We start from the raw sequence: 19,450 nt of genomic DNA, 5'->3' as shown, positions 1-19,450 counted from the left end.
ACACAAGCTTACGTAAGCAAATTTTTCAGGAAGGAGTCTTTGTTGCATGTGAATTGTGAGCCATGCATGCAAGTGTTCAGTTAGCATGCATTCATGCCAAACGACAATCAACACACATGTTCTCAGCTTTTAGCTGCACTTCCATCACACATGAGTAAAGAATAAAGGCTCATTTTGTTATTTTACCATTCTGGTTACTTTTTCTTACAAGAGTACAGAGCAGAAGTGTAACACACATGAACGGATAGCAGGCACTGCTGGGTGGTCCGTCTTACCCCACGTTTTTTCTTGTCTGAGTTTTTGACATGTCCCTCTTTAAGAGCATCCACCACCTAGATGTCTTTAATTTGAAATTTAGTCTTTACACATATCAACAGAGGAAGGATTGAGCATTCCGAAGACTATAAATAATATGAATTACGAGAGCAGTGTAGCAAGATATGCGGCCTCAAACCTTAGCTGGTCCGTCTTACCCCACCTTCCCCTATATTAAACCGCGAGTAGGTAGAACAAATCTTTTAAAAGTCGGGCCGATAAGCGAGACGTTTAAAATATTGTTCTATCTACGAGCGGTTTTATGTTTACCCCGTACCGCTGATATCTTTCGGGCGCTTAAAGGTAAATAATACATTTTGTGTAAAAAATACGGCATATTTCAGACTAGACGAAGCGTCCACTAGACGTTTAACAGTTTATTAATCGCAAGGGTTAATCGTCTAGACGTTTAACAAGTCAGTTAAACGAGTTAATCAACATCTGATAATTTTCTCTTTTTGCACGTGAAACAATTGTATGAACACTGCTACGGTGCGGGATAATTTGGGTTTATCCCGCACCGTTTACCGTTGCTTCACGTGCAAAGAAAGAAAATTATCAGATGATGTTTAACTGATTTGTTAAACGTCTAGACGATTAATAAACTGTTAAACGTCTAGTAGACATTATATATAGTCTAGTCTGAAATACATATGTCGTATTTTTTATTAAAATATATTTTTTACCTTTAAGCGCCCTAAGATATCGACAGTACGGGATAATGGCTACGTTTCCATGGCACAAGTTAGGCCGATTTTGAAAAATGGATTTGCTCCATCATAGCATTTAGGCATAATGTAAAAATGTAAATATAGGATTAGGTGCTAGCTAAAACCTTATATACGATCATTTTTGCATAAGGTAAATAGTTTCCGAGAAAAACGCACGTGAAATTTCGCTAAATCGATTTAGACGTGTCATGGAAACGTAGTGAAAATTATTATAAAGCGGTTTATTTTTTATATTTATTTTTTATATTTAGCTTGTTTTTTTATAAACCGCTCTTAGGAAGAAAAATATTTTAAACGTCTCGCTTATCGGCTCGACGTATAAAAAATTGTTATTCCTACTCGCAGTTTAATATATAATATACACTGTACAGTTTTCATGGACCTAATTATTAAATACTTTCTACTTTGCATCGGTATTCGTTACGTTGAGGGATCACTTAACACCATTTCCCGGAAGTAATAGGATGCTATACAGTCGAACAGAAAGTAAGGCTGGATGTGGCTAAACCAACGGGAAATGCACTTGCGTTTACGACAGAACTTAAAGACCTTGGTGGGCTAAGGATGGATTAACTAGTGGATTATACCTTCTAATGAAACAAATGGATGCCTCTTCTCATTTAGGCAATCTTTGCAAACCACTTCGATTCTCTAAACGTTTGCATGTAGGGAGACATTCCCAATCCCATGTTCCTAAATCCTGAAACATGCAGAGTATGTGACATTAGGTCATTCCACAATATTCACAATGTTAACCCGCGCCCCGTAGGGCTACCGGCGGACCCTACCACCCGTAGGGGGGGGGGGTCGTTTCGGCCCCCCCCTAAGATCTCGGAAAGTTACCGGCCGATTTTCAAAATTCAAACGGCGTTCGATAGCCCCACCCAGGAACTACCTTGTGACCAAATTTCATTGACCTAGGTCAAACCGATGACGTCACAGGTCAGGTCAAAGGTCAGATTTTTACTGTTCACAGGCAATTCAAGAAATGTGCTGTGAAAGCGAGTAAATTGGTAATTTATTGAAAACCATCGATAGTACATTGTTCGTCAAACACATACTTTGCTATCTGGGGTCACTGATACCAGGTCAGGTCACAGCGAGGTCAGGTCACCGGGGGTCACAATATGAATGTGTCGTGTGATACATGTTTTATGGTCCATTTTACATGACAAATGCGATTATGTGGGTTAGGCAGCCTTTGGGGCCAGCCTAGGTCACGTTTTTGTGAAGGTCAGGTCAAGGTCAGGTCAAATTAGGTCAAATTTCAAAGTTGATATTTTTGCATAAAATGGGTATCGATTCGATGCAACTCGTCACGGGGAGTCTAATGGTGGGCTTCGTTTTGCTCTACGAGTTCCAGAATTGCCAAAAATTGAGTTTGAAAATTTGACGTCATCATTTTTGAACAGTTTTTTCGCTATAACTTGGCTAAAAAAACAAGGTATCGATCTGAAATTTGGTATGTAGATAGAAGACGTTAGGCACTATCACATATATTCCGTTTTTTCGAAACTCAAAAAACTTTTTGAATTTTTTGGCGAATATATCCAAAAAAATGTTTTTTTGATTTTTGGGGGTCAAAACTCAAAAATTTCAAAAATTCGAGATAGCAATTTGTAGCCCTGTCAATTCTACACCTTTTATGTCTTGATCATTTTTCTGTATCTTCAAAGCTGTAGACCTGACAGGTCTTCTCGCGAAGGTCTGTTTTCGGTCGAAAATGACAGAACATGACGTCACTCTGACGTCATTTGTGGCCAACCTATCATAGCCTCTGGAAAAAAATTTTTGGTCACAATGTGTAAAATTGATGCCCGGAGGGGTCCTGAAAGTTTGGTGGCGATATCTCCAGCCGTTTAGGAGATATCGACCGAAAAGGACAGGGGGGGGCGTTTCGGCCCCCCTACGGGGCGCGGGTTAAATACTAGCATATTCAAATTGAATTAATTTCGCCAACTAATTTGTTTGCGTCAAGTACCAACCGTGAGAAGGCGAAAACTTAGGTAATGGGTTTGATGTCGGAACTCGGGTGTAACCAAGTGCTTGTCAGCAGTTAAATGCCGCTTGCGTTAATATTTTATGACAGGTGATTAATTTTACAAGCCATTAGAGGTCATTTGATACACGCTTATGTGGGCCTTGTCCGGGAAAAGTTTTAGGCGAACTGTAACTCACGAGTCAGCACCTGCGAAGATGAAACATCATGAAGTGTTACTTCGTTCTGTATTGTACACCTACACATTTCAGCTTTTCATGTCCGGGCACTGACAAGACAACATTCGACACACTGCAGATGGCGCACTTCAGTTCAACCAATGAATAGTGACTGGTTGCATTCACTCAGGCGTTACATCGTACAACGTGATTATTTGGTGATAGCTCCTCATTCCTTCTGTCCTTCATACTTATACACATGTCATGCAGTTACATTGCTCCCTCTGAGTCTAGATGCCTTCCTTTTAAAAACACATTTATTTAATGCACTTCTATGCATCCACGCCAAAGTGCTCCTGTAACCAACACATTGCCTCTGTAACGATATTTAGCCCGCGAAAGTGCCTTAGTGGTCCTGGCTATAAATTTTAGCATGAGGTTTCCTTTCCTCCAGAGGAATCTTCATCTTCAGCTTTTCAGATTTACTTCTTCTTTCCAGCGAACTGAAAATGAAAACATAAACTGTGAGGTGTCGGCGTCATTCAAGGAAAAAAGAAAACACCGGTCAAGAGCAGTTCCTAGTCCTGCGATGCAAAATGGACGGGAGGATGACGTCCACGGGTATTGGAATACGGTGTTTTGTAGCATATATCGTAATTGATTATCGTGTGCTGTTAGAAAAGGTGTCATTGCATTTCGTATGCGATCATCTCAGAATACCTATTATAAAGCAAATCGCTAAGAACCAGAATGGTTTCGAGTGTTTGTAAATAGCAACGTTTTATAAATGGCATTCATACCTAATAGCATGCAAACATTGACCCTCATAGATTATAATTTGCTCCGTCAATCTTCGATCGAATTTCAGCTGATACCGGTTCTAGTTCTGTATAAGGAAAACCAAAGACCCAATCCTGTAGCATAGGGACTCTTGGCCTTCCGATTATCGTGATAGATAAAATATCTCCTCCCCGGGGGCGCCGCGCACACAACGGGAAAGTGACAGAGCACCGGGAAAATCCCACCGATCAGGGGCGCGGCAGGGGCGGGTCGACTCTGACGTCACTGGATCAGAGGTGACGTCACTGGATCAGCGGTGACACTCACCGGATGGAAGGAGTTGCCGAAGCCGCTGACGCCCGAGGGTCCGGCCGAGAGGGCACTGAGGCCGCTCGGGGGCACCCTGGCGAGGGGTCCGGGGCCGCTGGGCCCGCTGGGGAGGCCGCCCAGGTGGGGACCGGGGCCGCTGCCGAAGCCGCTGGGACCGCTGCCGAGGCCACTCGGTCCGCTCAGGCCGCCCTGCTCCAGCGCCTCGACGTTTGCCCAGAAGGACGAGTACGACTCGACGATGGTGACGCTGTGGGGAGGGTCAGCACAGGTCAGCTCAGCTGACAGCTGTCAGCCGTCACCACAGGTCAGATCAGCTGACAGCCAGGTCAGGTCAGCCGACAGTATCCCAATCAGGTCAGGTCACATCGGTCGAACGGCTGCTCAAATGCTGATCTTAGCAGTCGAGGAGACACGCACAAAGTTTTTGAGAAAAGGAATGACTTTATTTTTTACTGCAGTCAGCACATGCTTTTTGGGTCACTGACAATTGTTTCCACGACAACCAATCGGTTTGTGCATAGCAATTATGCGTGTAAGTTGAGACCTGATTCATCGTATCGTTCTTATTCATTGACCATCACATTTATTGACCGATCCTCGTTCCGTCTGTCTGCCCTATGAATCTAGCAGTGCACGTTTTGAGGTGTAACGACCTGGGCCGTGCAGTGTTGCAGCGGCCGGGGCTCGAGGGTGCAGATTGCAGGGGGCGGGGAGGGCCCGGTCGCTGGTGGAATCAATGCCGACAACTTCTATGGCGGTCAAACGCCATGGAGACTAGCAAACACGACGACGGCGCCTTGTGCCGTCTGTCGGCCCGGTCCTGCCAGGTGTGCTGCAAGGTGCCGTGCTGGGGCCGATACAATGTCGAGAGGCAGCTCAAAAACAGTTGGAAGGCGTTTTTAGTTAGAAGGTGATGCTGACGATGTTGTGACGGGCTGCTGGGCGATTGGATAAGACTGGTTGTGGCGTGCAAGTGACGGATGCTCGCTGAGGATTTACACTCGGATACAGGAGATCACGGTCTTGGCTATAATAAGGGAAAGAATCAGATCCCATTCCGTTGGGTGTTTGATCCACTCGGGCCAGGAAATTCGTTCGCATCTGAGCCCATCGTCCGGGGCGCGTGTAGACAGTCTGGACGTAGGCATAGTTGACCATTACTGTTGTTATTGTTTGGGCGCGAAACAGTTCACAACCGCAATACGTTTATCAGAGCCGAGCCATCGGACATTTATTGCCCGGAAACACTGCACACGTATGGAAAACCAGAGCGAGGATCAATACAAGAAATGTTCGTTAGTCTAAGTAGCAGTGCGCATGAGAAAAGCAAATATTCGTTATTCATGTGATGCAACGCGCTCGAAGCTATAACACTTTTTCTCATAACTTCGCTGCAATAGCTACTTAAAGGATTGGATGTTGGTCGCAAAGTGCAGACGTCGGCGAAATGACAGAACAGTAATAGTTTATAAGAATGATTAAATAAAATCTCTAAACTACTAACTAACAACTAATTGTGGTATAAAATCATTAGCTCTATGCAATAAAGTGACGGTGTCGAAGCACCGATGAAGTAAAAGCGAATTTTGTTTTTATAAATTGCCTTATCGCTTATGAAATGTGTTAATGCTGAGGGCTTAAAAGAAGTCAAGCATGTGTAGGGATTCTTGGAGGCTGAAAAATCACTATGTTACCTGTGCTCTTCTGCAATTGGATGATGATGATGTAAATTGCAATGTTACATAGTTGTGAATTATTTCAAGAAGTGCTGAGTGCTGCCTGATCAGTTGCATTTAAAGAATGTGTTAAAAGTTTCTTGATTTGCCGCAATAATGAGAGTGACAAAAAAAAAAACACAAGACAAAATATTGACACATCGTGTTCCAATTAATAGTGATACCAGTTGACTCCACGTAAGTCGCCTTCACATTTTTGACGATTACCTACAGTCAGTGTCATACAGTCTTCTAGAATGTCCACCGTTATTGCAGTCTAGTGGACCGTGAGCCCTTGACCCTCATCGATTGCACACCCAGTTACAGTAAGTACATTCCTCAGCGTACAGAAACCGCACCCGAGCCCCGTAGGCGCATCAGCCAGCCACGGAAACTTTGCACTCAGACTTCCAAACTTCCCAGACACTAGACAGACGTCCCATCTCGGCCAATGACGCGGAATTATTACATCAGTCGGTAACGGCATGGTCTGCGGCGATACGGGGCACAGCATGAACCAGGGTCAGGCTCACAGATACACATTTATCGCAGCGTGTGCTCGCTTAGATGGTGCGAGAGCTTAACTTAACTCATTAGTGGTTCCGTTAGAATCTGTACGAAGATAAATGAAACAAGTGAGAAAAATAATAAGGAAACAAAATAAAAAACATGACCTGTATATTGTATAACAGCAGGCATGCGAGGGAAATCACAAACTTCCGAGGTGACATGTCAGCTTTTAAAAAGATTGACGACGGTCAGGATAAATTTATCTATGCCCCAACTTTTGTAAGAGTAGGTACTCCCTCAGAAGGCTGATGACGGCTGACTCGTAGAGCGCCCAGTAGAGCGATACTTGCATTCCCCAATCCGCATATGTATGTACAAAAGTCCCATGCCCAGATAACTTATTATGCTCACCCCAAAAAACGTCCCTAACCCTCCTCACCTAATCAATGACCCAAACCCTCAGATGTATAAACTCGGTGACTCAATAGCCCCTCCCAGTTTCACATCTGTCGTCTAACCACCCACCTATCCACCCAGCGCCCTGCCCACCGCCCACCTGCCTCCTCCGCGACTGTACTCACTAGAAGGCCAGGTCGGTGCGTCCCTCCCAAGTGACCGCCGCCTCCGTCTTCTGACCTCGGTCAGCATGGGTCACCGCCGCACACTCGGGTAGGCCCTTGACGTTGGCGATGGGCAGCCAGGCGCCCTGACCACGCGCCGCCTTACCAGTCAGCGGGTCACGAGCCTGCACCATGAAGCCCTTCATGTAGGCGTTGCCGGTCAGAGAGCGGATGGTTACTGTGAAAAGAGAGACAGTGGTCAGCGACATTAGGGGAGAGAGAGAGAGAGAGAGAGAGAGAGAGAGAGAGAGAGAGAGAGAGAGAGAGAGAGAGAGAGAGAGAGAGAGGGGGGGTCAGCAATATTGCAGGGAGAGACGGAAGACGGTTTGGTCAGTTTTGGTCACTGCAGTAGAGAGGCGTAAAACGTAATCGTCATGGACGAGCAGACACGGCGGAAGCGACCGTCACCCCATCAATATGTAGATGCGGTAGAAAGCTCCTCTCATCAAGCTTCAGGAAGCGGGTTTGGTCACTACATAACTCAGTAAGCATTGCAGTTCCATTTAGTACAGTTATTGCCTAGCTCTGGGTAAGTTTGCACTTTGCAGGTATTACTTGTTTTTAAAAGTGAAGGCGGTTATAACTTATAACATAGGAAAATGCAACAGGAAACACTACATCACCCACAATGGAAACGTTGCCTCTCCGCCAGGTTAGATCGGGGAAGAAATCGTTTTGAATAACAGCAAGACTAACAGTAGCGCCATGATCAAATGGGGTAACTTTATTTAATATCGTCTTGATGTGCGGTTTGTGGTTTATTTTCATGCTTCTGGCAGTTTTGGGTTAACTGTTTTGTTACGCATCGCCATTATGAACGCTCAAGGTGCATACATATGATCCCCGTTTGCTTTTTGTCTGTAAGCCTGCCCTAGCTGTGCACTTGAGGCGAAAGGCATGGTGACATCAAAAGCTTCCCGATGCAATATACCGATACACGTTCGCTTTTGATCTCGCTTGGTAGCTCAAGTACCTTAAAGCAGTGGAGTTGTTGCCCTTTTAGCCGCCGTTTTATAAAGGATGAGCGCAAAACAAGCAGCAAAAACTGCTGTACCTAATCTTTTCAGCCTTGTATTGATATCGTATAAGCCAGGTTCATAAACTTCTGTATTACAAACACAGTGTAAAATATAAAGTAGTCTATGATACATGATTTGACGCTTATGCTTTAATTCTGCACGAAACCTATGTTAAACGTGTGCAGTGCTGTGTTACCCACGCATTTTATTATTTATATCCCTCGCGCATATCTTCAACAATGCTTTGTCTCCTAAACTGCACTATCTCTGAGCTGTTAATCGTATAATCCTGCTCTCAGTACCCACGCGTGCAGCGTTCATAGCCCATGGTCTGACCTTTCATTGTGCTCCAGCTCACCCACGCTCCCCAGTGCTAATTCCCGCGTCACACACAGACCAGGGAAAATGCACACATGGCTGGCAATGGAGACAGATTAACTCTGCGGCCCTCGAGGAATCCGGCCGGACCCACATCCGGAATTAACGGAGCGAGACATGTGAGAGGGACGTGTCGGCGGGCCGCTGTCCGGCCATTCCGCCCGCTGTCCGGCTATTCCGCGGCCATTCCGCCCTGTTCCGCCGTATCCCGCTCTGAGATGTCCGCCGGCTGTGATCCCACTATCGATCTCAGTAGAGCCGACCTTGCTGCGCTGCATGCCGCGGCCATGAACGTTGCACCGCTCCCACACGGGTCACTAGCGACAGGTCACGGCCGCCCGCACGATCCACGTGGAAGTCCGACTCTAACCTGGACAGATGGGCACGACATGGCCGAAACGTGCCGTCTTCTCCGCCCGCCGGTCCCGGTGGAGACCCGGCATTCATTATTTAGGGTTTGGCTCGTTATGGGCGGCTAGGTCGAGCTTGGCTCATGGGTGACTGTCGACAGTAAAGTGAAACGCTGAATTCGTGAATAGGTCGACATAAAGTGACATTTTTCATTATAAGAGAAGACTTATGTTTTGTAGATATAGTGTAGGTATGCTGTTTTCGAATTGTAAGCTTATATTTAAAGATTGTGTCTGTCTTTTTAGTCTATGACTTCCTTACATTCAGTGCATTGGAAATGAAGGAATATAGCAGTGTTCACCGAAATATCCACATTCTGCTCTCTTTTATTTTTTCTATTTTGCCAAAAAGTTCAACCCACTCTCGATCTGTGCACAGGAAATGGTGCACTGATTGCTCACTCATTTAGCTCTAGGCAATGCTATAGACTATGTTCTGACATGAAAATTACAGATAACGATTACGAATGCTTCCTCCGTAATTTATCAACATAAGGAAATTCCCACGACTGACATCATGATGAATGCCTTCCTCATTTTAGTCCATTGTGATGAACAATGGCTACGGTAGGAGACATGCCTACTGCTCTGCAATGATTCTTGTCAACAATGACGAAGCTTTTACGTGTGATAATCAGCGTTTCATAAAAGCTTGTTCTTCCGCACACGTGGCTATTTTGGGGAAGATTCCATAGCCGATGACTTTCTCAAGGAAACTGAACCGGTTCATTCTGGACGTCGTTCTGTTCTTAAAGTTAGTGGACAGTGTTCGATTTTCGCTGGCATCGATGAGCTTATCATAACTTTGATATCAATCACATTCGTCGAATCGCAGCAGCAATAAGCTGTGCTCGACTTTTGCAATTGATAACTTTATCTTCCGCAGTTATTATCTGTTTAGGTAGGTGTGAATTTGCTGGCGCGTTACGCAAATATTTCAAGTCGTAATTCAGAATTAGGGCGATCACTGCGCATTTGACTGTTAAAGAGGAAGTTCAAACTCATAGACCATCCGTAATGTTGCAATGACAGCACTTCCGGTAAGAAGCGTATCAACAGCTATGATCTGCCATTTTGTTATTTGATCTCTGGCTGAGGTTGTAAGTACCTAATAGGCTCGGTGTGTGCCGGTGTGGGGTGCCTATGGCAAGGGACGCCGGACGAGTGCTTTTATTCTCTAATTTAGCCCGCAGTAGACTGGAGAACGGTCGGCTAGTGGCCATTACTAAAGTAAATCACGGTAGCACCTGGTCTCGATGGATTCAACAGTCAACGGGCAGGTGTGGCCATGGGGGAGATAGAGGGAGGGGAGGACGATCGCTGCTGCCCACTATTTTTGCCAAGGCGGCCTGATACTGCTATTCCAGCGCTGTTGGTCAGCATCCGCAGAGTATAGAACAATATCAGTGCGTCACTATAGCGTCACTATACCGGCCGTTACAGCGTTACCACGCCGTTAGTTTACATCCTACCTACACACCGTCACTACAACACACGTGACTAGCCTAGCCTGGAATGCGGTCGCCGACATTGTACCTCCCCCCCCCCACCCCCATGCCTCCTACCGCTCCTGACGTATAACCACAGGTAGCCCCCAAAAGCTGCGCGGTCAAACAATGCACGCGTGCTGGCGAAGACAGAGTGCTGGCAATGAAAGGAGCTGAAAAATGACCGACGGTCATGCGTTACATGACGCGCCCGTTGTGTGGAACGCCCGTGATGTGTTTAGTGTTGTCCGGTCAATGTTTACCTCAACTTCTATCGATTGTTGGCTACTTGGAAACGCACAAAAATAAAAAGAAATCAAGGTTACTTGCTGAATGATTATCAGATGTTGAAAGGAATTCACGAATTATGTTTGTCAAAATGCATCTGTAACAGCAGATATTAAGTCACTATCTTATGCTTAACGGTTTCCAGACCGAATGAATTTTTCCGTATATGTTAAAGGGACTATCCCACCTTCTAAAATGTTGTTAAAACCAGTTAAATTGTGCCCGACTTTATAGATTGGATGACCAGGAACACGGTTCTGGCATTTATTTTTCATTAAACATCTTAGGCTTCCCATATTCCAAGCACAAACTTTCAAATATGTGACGTCACAGCCCAAAATTACATCCTTCCCCAGGCCACATTACTGTCATAAAGCTGATTCTTTTTACTCTGTAGGCACCACAACAAAGTTCAGACCAAGTTTTAAGCGATTTTTCAACGAACAAACCCATTTAAATCAGAATGACTAAACGAGGTGACGTCACACTAACGGTCGCTCCATGTTGAAGATAGGGCCTTGTACAAGGCCCATTTTCAAATGAAGGGAACGAATTTCTTCATCACCAAGAGGCCGAGGGGGTTGCAACCTAGATAGATAGTGGTTTCTGAACCTCGCCGCAAACTTGGCTATCTCAACTCAAACCCCATGTTAAAGGTGGGATAGTCCCTTTAATCAAATCCATAATCGCATAAAATGACAATTTCTAGGAAGCGCGCTGAACATCATTGCATTTTGAGTGATGCGATGCGCATAAGTCCAAGGTTTTGAAGCTACCTGAACCCATGGCGTCACTGACCTACAACTAGGTATTCAACTGTGTTTCTCAGTTGTGTTATGACTATTCCATTGTATTTCTCAATCGTGATATGCAGAACAGTACCTATTCAGGATTCCCGAATATCGGCGCCTGTGTGTGAGTAATTCGAAACTATATTTTTATGCTATTGCCTTTTGGGTGTTTCCACCTTTCAAAAATGAAGAATGATTTATGGCTGTTATTGTTTTCTCTCTTCTACCATACTCCTACCTATGTAGAAGAAAACGAGCAAACTACCACTAAAACGAATAACGATAACATCAAGTCTTACGAGTTACGGTTACTTATTTATTCTGCGGAGGAGCTGCAGACAAGCTAAGGCAAGCTAAGACAAGCTAAAACAAGCGGGCATTCATCCAGCGACTGGTTATGTCATCCGGAGACCGGAGATCGCACAAGCAATAGACGTCACTCAATGGGTCTCATTAGCCGATCGCTGCCTTTTTGACGAGGGTTCGCTGTCACCACTTGTCTCCACACTGACGAGCTAGATGGCCAATACCAAGGGCCATCTGCAATCAGCACAAAAGATGTAAGATACTCCTAAAAAAGCGCGACATGACATAATAGGAATTTGTTACACAAGCGCTGGAATAGACGTAAAATCCGACATATGATTTGTTTCCCAGCTCAGCACTGCACCGTCGCGACGAGGAAAACAATCTCGGCCGCCACATTCGTCACGTAATTCTGTGACGGCATTGGCGCGCCACCAACGCCGTGTTACGGTGGCTTATAGTCATCATGACGCCCCGTGTCGGCCTCGAGATTACACCGGCGAACCCACCCTCTGCACTGGAAGCCGGCGGACACATCGTCTCGTAGTTCATGTTCCTGCCGACGATTGCGGATTGGTGGCCTTGCCGAGGGAGATATTCGAGCGGTGGTTGACTCGAGAGATTCCTGCTCGTCACTGAGGCGTCACGACAATATCACTGTCATTGCAGCCTCGCAGTATTGCCGCAGGCAGAAGCTGACCTTGGTTTTCGGTTTTGGATATCCCGTTGCCTGTCACTGCAGTGCCCCCAGCGTCCTTACGAGCAATAGTTGACCTTGTGTCTGAGGCAACCTCGTCCTAACGTTGCTGGGTCTCTAATTATACTCGTATCTTATCTAGATCTCTGATCTTGCGGTGTAACATCACAAAGAGCATCAGCAATGCTATTTTTTCAGGAAACTGCCTGAAACCATGAGTTACAGCATAGATTTAGAGGACGATAACTCTCGTGTGTCATGGATTCAGCAATTTCAGTGCTGATTCTGATTGAGTGTGCAAGGATGATTAAGTAAGCTTAATCTCGGTACATGAACGTTGTTCGCCTTTGCGTTCTACACTTTTTTATCCCATGCGATACCGTTATATTCAACCAAACTTATCAGGTGTTCGGCTAGTTCCGGCCCTGATAACTCCCAATTAAGTTCGCAGATATTAACCCGCGCATGACTGGGGGGGGGGGGGCTGCTCTACAGAACCCCTCCCATTTTTCGGCAATAGCTTCTAAGCCGTTTGATGGATCAGCACGAAACTTGCGTTACCTTCAGCAGCATTAATTTGACACCTTGTGTTACAAGTGCAACCTTTTAGCTGCTATAGTTTGGCCGAAAATGACGTCAGAGTGGCGTCATGTCGGCCAATTTTGATGCCAAATATTGAATTACGGCAAACGCTTTCAAGAGCTCAGTTTTAATTAAAGATAGAATCCAATTTCTTTGCATGAGTGCACTTCAAATACACGTAGCTGTCAAACTGCTATCTCGAATTTTCGAAAATTTTGAAAATTTTGAAAAAAAATGTATTTACAATTACAGAAAATATGTTTTAATTTTTTTTTCAAACAGTTATTGATTTTTCTCAAAAACCGGAATGTATGTGATAGAACACATACTGATAAACTTTTCTAGCAAGTTTTAGCTCAATATCTCCAAAAATAGCCAAGTTATTTGCAATTTGCATTATAGTCTAGATTTATTTACATACCTACATAGTTTTAAAAACCATTTTCAGTACGTTTTTGGCATCGCACAGCAATATACTCGTAAATGGCACCATCGTGTTCCTGAGCTCAAAGTGCATCTGATAGGCACCTTTTTTGTTGCAAACTTTCATTTTCAAAATTTGACCTTTTCTGACCTGAAAGTGATCTGACCTCTGGTAAATTCAGCTGAAAATGACCTCAAATGACACAGACAGCATTATCTTCGAAATCTACGAGCAAGATGGACCATAAAACATGCGTCACGTGGCCGATACATGATATACAATTTTCGTGACCTAATATGACCTGGCCTTGACCTGAAAAAAATTCGAAGTAAAAGTTTGGTAGGTACCCTCAAGGTATATAAGGCATATATCAAGGAGTGTGTAAAGTAAAAATGAGCCTGATCGGACTTGTCATCCGGCGGTCCGAGCCTAAATTGTGTACATACAAGCAAAAATGTGATAATTTTTGTTTGGATCTGACGTGCGACGTCATCGGTGACCTCGAAGTCAATGACAATAAGTTTCGCTCGACAGTTTTTCCAGGGCTATCAGACGCCGTTTGAATTTTGACGATCAGCCCTGTAGTTTCGGAGATAGTTCCGGAGGGGGGGGGGGGGCTCTGTAGATGCCCCTCTCAGTCACTCGCGTTATGGAAAATACCCCAGTCATGCGCGGGTTAAGAAAAGGTATACACAAAATCTCTCTCAACAAATACTGGTAATCCTGGCACCCAGCAAGATTACTTTACTAATCCTGATACCCGGTAGGTACTGAGTAGTGGCATCCCTTCATCAGGCCGAGATTCCTCACGCATTGACAGCTCGCGGCCGAGACTGAGTGGTTACGTTGCGCGTGCAAATTGAAATATGATGAATCAGAATGAGCCACTTTTATGATATCGCATAAAAAAGCTCTAAATAAACGCCGACCGCTCCTAATCCTTGACCTTGACACAGACACTCGTAAAGACAGGAAGTCGGCTGAGAGGACACGCATTGGGCTTGGCGCAACACACTGACCATGCTGGTCGCTCCTCAGCTCCTGGAATCGTTGCAAATGGCACTAACTGACACGTGTAACACCTTTTATTATCGCCTCCGACATCCGGCTGCTCTATAGGAGTCCGCTGTAGTACAAAGGCGTGCTAATTGTTACAACTGCGCACTTCTTCCATGAAAGAAGTACCGAAATACAGACATACCTAGAGATGGCTTTCAGGCCATTGCGGCAGATCGCCAAAATACCACTTCTACAAGTCACGGGTATTTTCTTTGATACAGGTCACTGACATTTGTTTTGAGTTTGCAGCTTGCAAAGCCAAAGGAATTTTGAAGGCAAACTGGTGATCATATTGATCATATGCACACATGTGTGAACGGGGGAACTGGTACAAACTGGTGAAAGTCATGACTGGATGTCATGGCTTTATGGTGTTGGGCGAACCTTTGGAGACGAAGTTTGTGGTTTACACCACCGTGAAGACGCAGAAGTGTCTGGTTGGGCAAGGATTCTCCCCGCCGTTTGCTGTCAGTTTATGTGGCTTAACCAGCTTATCGGAACGAGTTTTGGTGCAAACAACTAGGCATAGGCGTGACATTTATGGCCGAGAGTTTTTACTAATGACGAAGGTATTGCCTGGAGAACAAAAATACTTTGCACATCATTGTAGGGATCATGGAGGAAAACAGCTATTTTGTGCTTACACCAACTCCCCCGTCTAACTCGACCCCTGAGCCACGTAAAGATATGCGGTAAGAGGTATTCGAAAAAGCGTAAAAAATAGCGACGGAAATACTTCGGTCATTTTTAGGTCAGATCAAAGGTGAGGTCACCAGAAGTCATCATAGGTCAAGTTTTGTCTATTTCAACAGTTTTCGAAACACCCGACGCATAGCTCGGGAACCAATAGAGCTACAGCGCCGTGGAAAAGCGCATTCGATAGCTCTTTTACAGACCTTTCTGATTGATGTCCTCAGATTTGACCTCACGTCAACGGTTTAGCCTCCAGATGGCAAAAACTAACAAATAGCCGTTTTTACGAAAATGTTTTCGGTAATATCTTTTTGACTCAAGGGAGCCACGAAATCAATTTTGTCAGCATCGTGTTCTTCTGGTTGAGACGCGTCGAATAAACTATTAGTTGACCTTGAAGGGTTATTTCAAAATTTGACCTCAGGTCAAGGTCATGACCTGACCATAAAGGGTCATGCTGCATGTCAGTCCATCCGTATCGTCGAGCTGAACACATCTGACGTGTTTTCACCGCTCTAGCGCGCCTCTATCAAACGTTATAGTAAAATAACTTATGGCGACCTTTTGTGACCTGAGATGACCTCAGTGGCAAACATAGGGGTCACGGGTGCAATTTTCTGATTCAGTGTGTCATTTTTACCGATAAATCAATGTTTGAGAGTGTTTAGAACATTTGTCCAAAAGAGAAGCACTTCAATTTTTCCCATTGACCTATACCTATATGTCATATAAATAGGTAATGTATAGGCTATATGTAGATCACAAAATTGACCTGACCTTAGGTCACATATATCAGAATTCCGAGATACACATTTATACATATTGCTAGTATTATCAATCGCTGAAAGTTTCAAAGCGATCGTTCAGTCGGTGTAGTTACAGCAAGCATCAATTTTTATGAGGCCACTTAACGTGACCTGGTGACCTGACCTTGAACGACCCGGGTCTGAATTTCTTTTTACAGCATGTGCAGAAAAGAGGCAAAAACAGGTGTGCCAAAAACATGAGGGGGCGTGAAAATACCCCCCCCCCCCAGCACGGCATGGGTTAAGGGTTTTTGCTTGCATTTTATTAATAGCAAGCGTTTGCAATATTAACCCTCGCCCGTAAACGGCGATCTGCCACCTTCGCCCATGCAGGGGGGGGGGGGGTTGGTGCGACCCCCCCCTTGGCGTTTGAAAACGGAGCGTCGTAGAGCTTAGCGGAAAAGACCAACGGATTGCTCTCGCCGAGATCTCGCGATTGGTGGTATATTTTTTGGTCCTTGGTCAACATTTGACCTACTTTTGACCGGTCAAAGGTCAAATTTTCGGAAAAATATACTTTTTTCAACTTTCCGCGGCGATTGCGGCAAAACGGTGGGAGATATCGACTTGAAACCTTCACTATCGTATTCCTTGATCAATTCTCTATCGTTTGATATGTATTTCGTTTCCCTAGCTCTAAAAATGGCGCGTTGGGAGCGCCGGAAGTCGGCAAGGTCACAGTCGGCGGCAGAAATTCGAAAAATCAAAATTTAAATTTTTGAAATCTGATTGTATTTTTGGATTTGGAAGGTCCATTTGCTCCCTATAGAAGCTAATATTGCTGCATATTCCCATTGAGGTGACAAGAATTAGCAAAATAGTGGTTCGGGCGCTTTTCAAAAATAGTACCGGACGCTGTTCCTCTTGTGACGTCATAGCTCCGTGACCTGACCTGACCCGGTCAAGTTTCTTATACCATATGATAGCCAATACTTGCCCCAACATGCATGGGAAGTTTCATCACGATCCATCAACCGATGTCCGTACCACCGGCAGGAAACCTCGGGCGTTGGCACTCAGTTTGTGAAAATCCGGCCGGAGGCTGTTCCCTTTGTGACGTCATAACTCCGTGACCTGACATGACCCGGTGAAATTTTTTTTATCAAAAGATGCGCAAGGTTTGCCCCATAAGGTACCCAAAATTTGGCGGCGCTGCGCGCCGCCGTTTTTGCACTATTTCCGAAAAACCTCAGGGGGGGTTGCACCAACCCCCCCCTACATGGGCGAGGGTTAAGTACGTGAAATGTACCAACAAATAAGAAACTGTAACCATAGTGCACCAGTAAACAAATCATCTCATGTTTTTTATTGGTGCCGGATGGGAAATATGCGAAACTGTGTTTTAAAATCATGCTGAAATCCTAAAAAAACGAGAAAGCTGCATGCTATTATTGATGTAAAATAGATTATAAATTTACATGGAGCATTGTTTTTTCACGGCAAATACAATCAATTGAAAGGTGCGCCCTTTTACTAGATCATTACTTATCCCCTTTTCATGAATCTCTCATTAGCCAAGCCTTGCATTAAACTAATTTAATTAATTTCAAATTCGGCAAAACATGGCAAATGCTTAGAGATTTATGCGCATTTTTCGTCGAGTTTCTCGTTCTTTTTTCTCGAGTAAACGTAAAAGCAGACAATTACATCGCGGTATGGTTGTGTATGTTATTTTTCACTCAAATACAGCGACTGGGAATCAGCAGTACAATGTGATGCTGTCGCCTCTTCCACGTCGTAGGCCTGGCCTACATCTGAGCCTTGTTTGCTGCTTCAGCGTTTTATTGGTCAGTTGTGACCTAACCCATAATCGTTCTTACGCTCACCTGTCACCCTTGTCACGCTCACCTGTGACCCGTCTCACGCTCACCTGTGACCCTTTTCACGCTCACTTATGACCCTCATAAGTCATAACGCTCACCTGCAGGCTGCAACCCTTCTGAAGCTCACCTGTGACCCTTCCGGGCGACGTGTGTCGGAACACAGCGAACGGAGAGTCCAGCGGGTTCCTGCTCTTGGCCCCGCTGTGGTTGGGCTCCATGTTTCTGAGACACGCCTCGGCCGGAGCTCCATCGGGGAAGGCGTACAGAGCCGGTACACAGACGGTCAACAGGAGCAGCGGCACGCGGAGCGACATGGTCAGAGGTGTGGACAGTCACGGCGCGCGAGGCGAACTGTGGACGGTCGCGGCGCGGCGCGGCGCGGCCTCCCGCGCGGGACCCGCCGAGGTGAGGTGGGGTGGGCGGGATTGGCGTAAAGCGGTTGGCGGCGGCTGGAAGGCTGGGTTTGGAGAATAGAAGAGGCCCAGTTAGCTGGAGGGAGAGGGAAGGAGGGGGAGATGTCGAAGATGTTTGTATGTAGCCTGTAGTCAAAGGGCCTTGATGATGTTATTGAAATGTTAAAACGACCGTAATTGCGAGCTTATCAGAAACCAGATCTGGGTATTTTAGGTATTTTACGCGTTAATTATTTTCTTCTACTTTTTTTCTACTTTTTTATCTTATTTTTCTTGGAAATAAGATAATTGGCTTCCTGTTTCTCCATTTCCCTAGCAAGAAATCAATAAAATAAAGTCGTTCGGAATCCTTTTGTTTTTTAGATTTGTGAACGTCACACGGGTGGAGAATGTTTGAAAAAGTTACCCCGGCCGGCGACCGAAAGTCAGAAAGACGATGATGCTCAAATATTTGTCAACGGTTATCAACAAACCCCTATTATGTGGCATAGAATAATGGATGTCTGCCGTTTGTACGTTTTTAGGGAAAACTGCTGCACGCAGGTGCGGAAGATTTCGTAATTGTAACAACAATTTTGCAACACGCCTTAAAATTTCGGACGCATGTCACCTAGTGCTAGGTCAGGTCATCAGGTCAAATTTGCTGGATGATCGTGCTAAAAATGCCATCATGCCCTTTGCAAAGCTTATTCCGTGGAAGTTGCAACCTTCCCACACAAAACAAAATGTCAAATTTGACCGTTTTGACCCTCTTATTGATTTGAGCTCGCACCTGAAATATTAGGTATTCGCGACCGAGCCTTAAACGAGTAATCGAATGTTTTGTTTGCAGTGTTTAAGCTCCGTTATGTTGATGAACAGTGAGAAAAGTTGTCGGAGAACGTTAAAATCAGAGAAATTTGGCTTTGATGATCTATGGTGATTTTATTAGTGAGCTTGCCTAAAACATGACCAGATTTCTCTGATCACGTTTGTCGCTCTTTCAAACGTCGTTCCGCTTTTCGCCTCGAGTCGTAGCCCAATAGCCGAGTTAGAAGGAGCGTGAAAAGCCCACCTCTCGACTCAACGTGTTACGATAAGGCCACCACCATGGCGCGGGTTAACCCTATTAGTGGC

At 45.1% G+C, this 19,450-nt stretch overlaps 1 protein-coding gene across 1 annotated transcript; it reads right to left on the bottom strand.

The window, feature by feature from the left end:
- Nucleotides 1–3,255: 3,255 nt before the first annotated feature.
- On the bottom strand, nucleotides 3,256–18,304 carry LOC122394525 (putative defense protein 2). Its single transcript, XM_043391451.1, has 4 exons — nucleotides 18,049–18,304; nucleotides 7,120–7,336; nucleotides 4,311–4,560; nucleotides 3,256–3,706 (listed from the first exon to the last, which is right to left on the bottom strand). The coding sequence occupies exons 1-4, from the start codon at nucleotides 18,233–18,235 to the stop codon at nucleotides 3,686–3,688; spliced, it is 675 nt and encodes a 224-aa protein (XP_043247386.1). The 5' UTR covers nucleotides 18,236–18,304; the 3' UTR covers nucleotides 3,256–3,685.
- Between the last annotated feature and the right edge of the window lie 1,146 nt (nucleotides 18,305–19,450).

The sequence above is a fragment of the Amphibalanus amphitrite genome, unplaced genomic scaffold (genome assembly GCF_019059575.1).
Source record: "Amphibalanus amphitrite isolate SeventyFive unplaced genomic scaffold, NRLGWU_Aamphi_draft 000596F_arrow, whole genome shotgun sequence".
NCBI classification, from domain to species: Eukaryota; Metazoa; Arthropoda; class Thecostraca; order Balanomorpha; family Balanidae; genus Amphibalanus; species Amphibalanus amphitrite.
The sequence above is the reverse complement of the archived record's forward strand: the minus strand, read 5'-3'. Positions and strand labels throughout refer to the sequence as shown.

Bases quoted from the DNA above. Each gene is read 5' to 3' on its own strand.
- LOC122394525 (XM_043391451.1), bottom strand. From the start codon at position 18,235: ATGTCGCTCCGCGTGCCGCTGCTCCTGTTGACCGTCTGTGTACCGGCT. The intron at 7,337-18,048 runs GTGAGCTTCAGA...CTCTTTTCACAG, and splicing joins GTCGCCCGGAAGGGTCACAG to TAACCATCCGCTCTCTGACC. The intron at 4,561-7,119 runs GTGAGTACAGTC...CCCTCCCCACAG, and splicing joins CGCACCGACCTGGCCTTCTA to CGTCACCATCGTCGAGTCGT.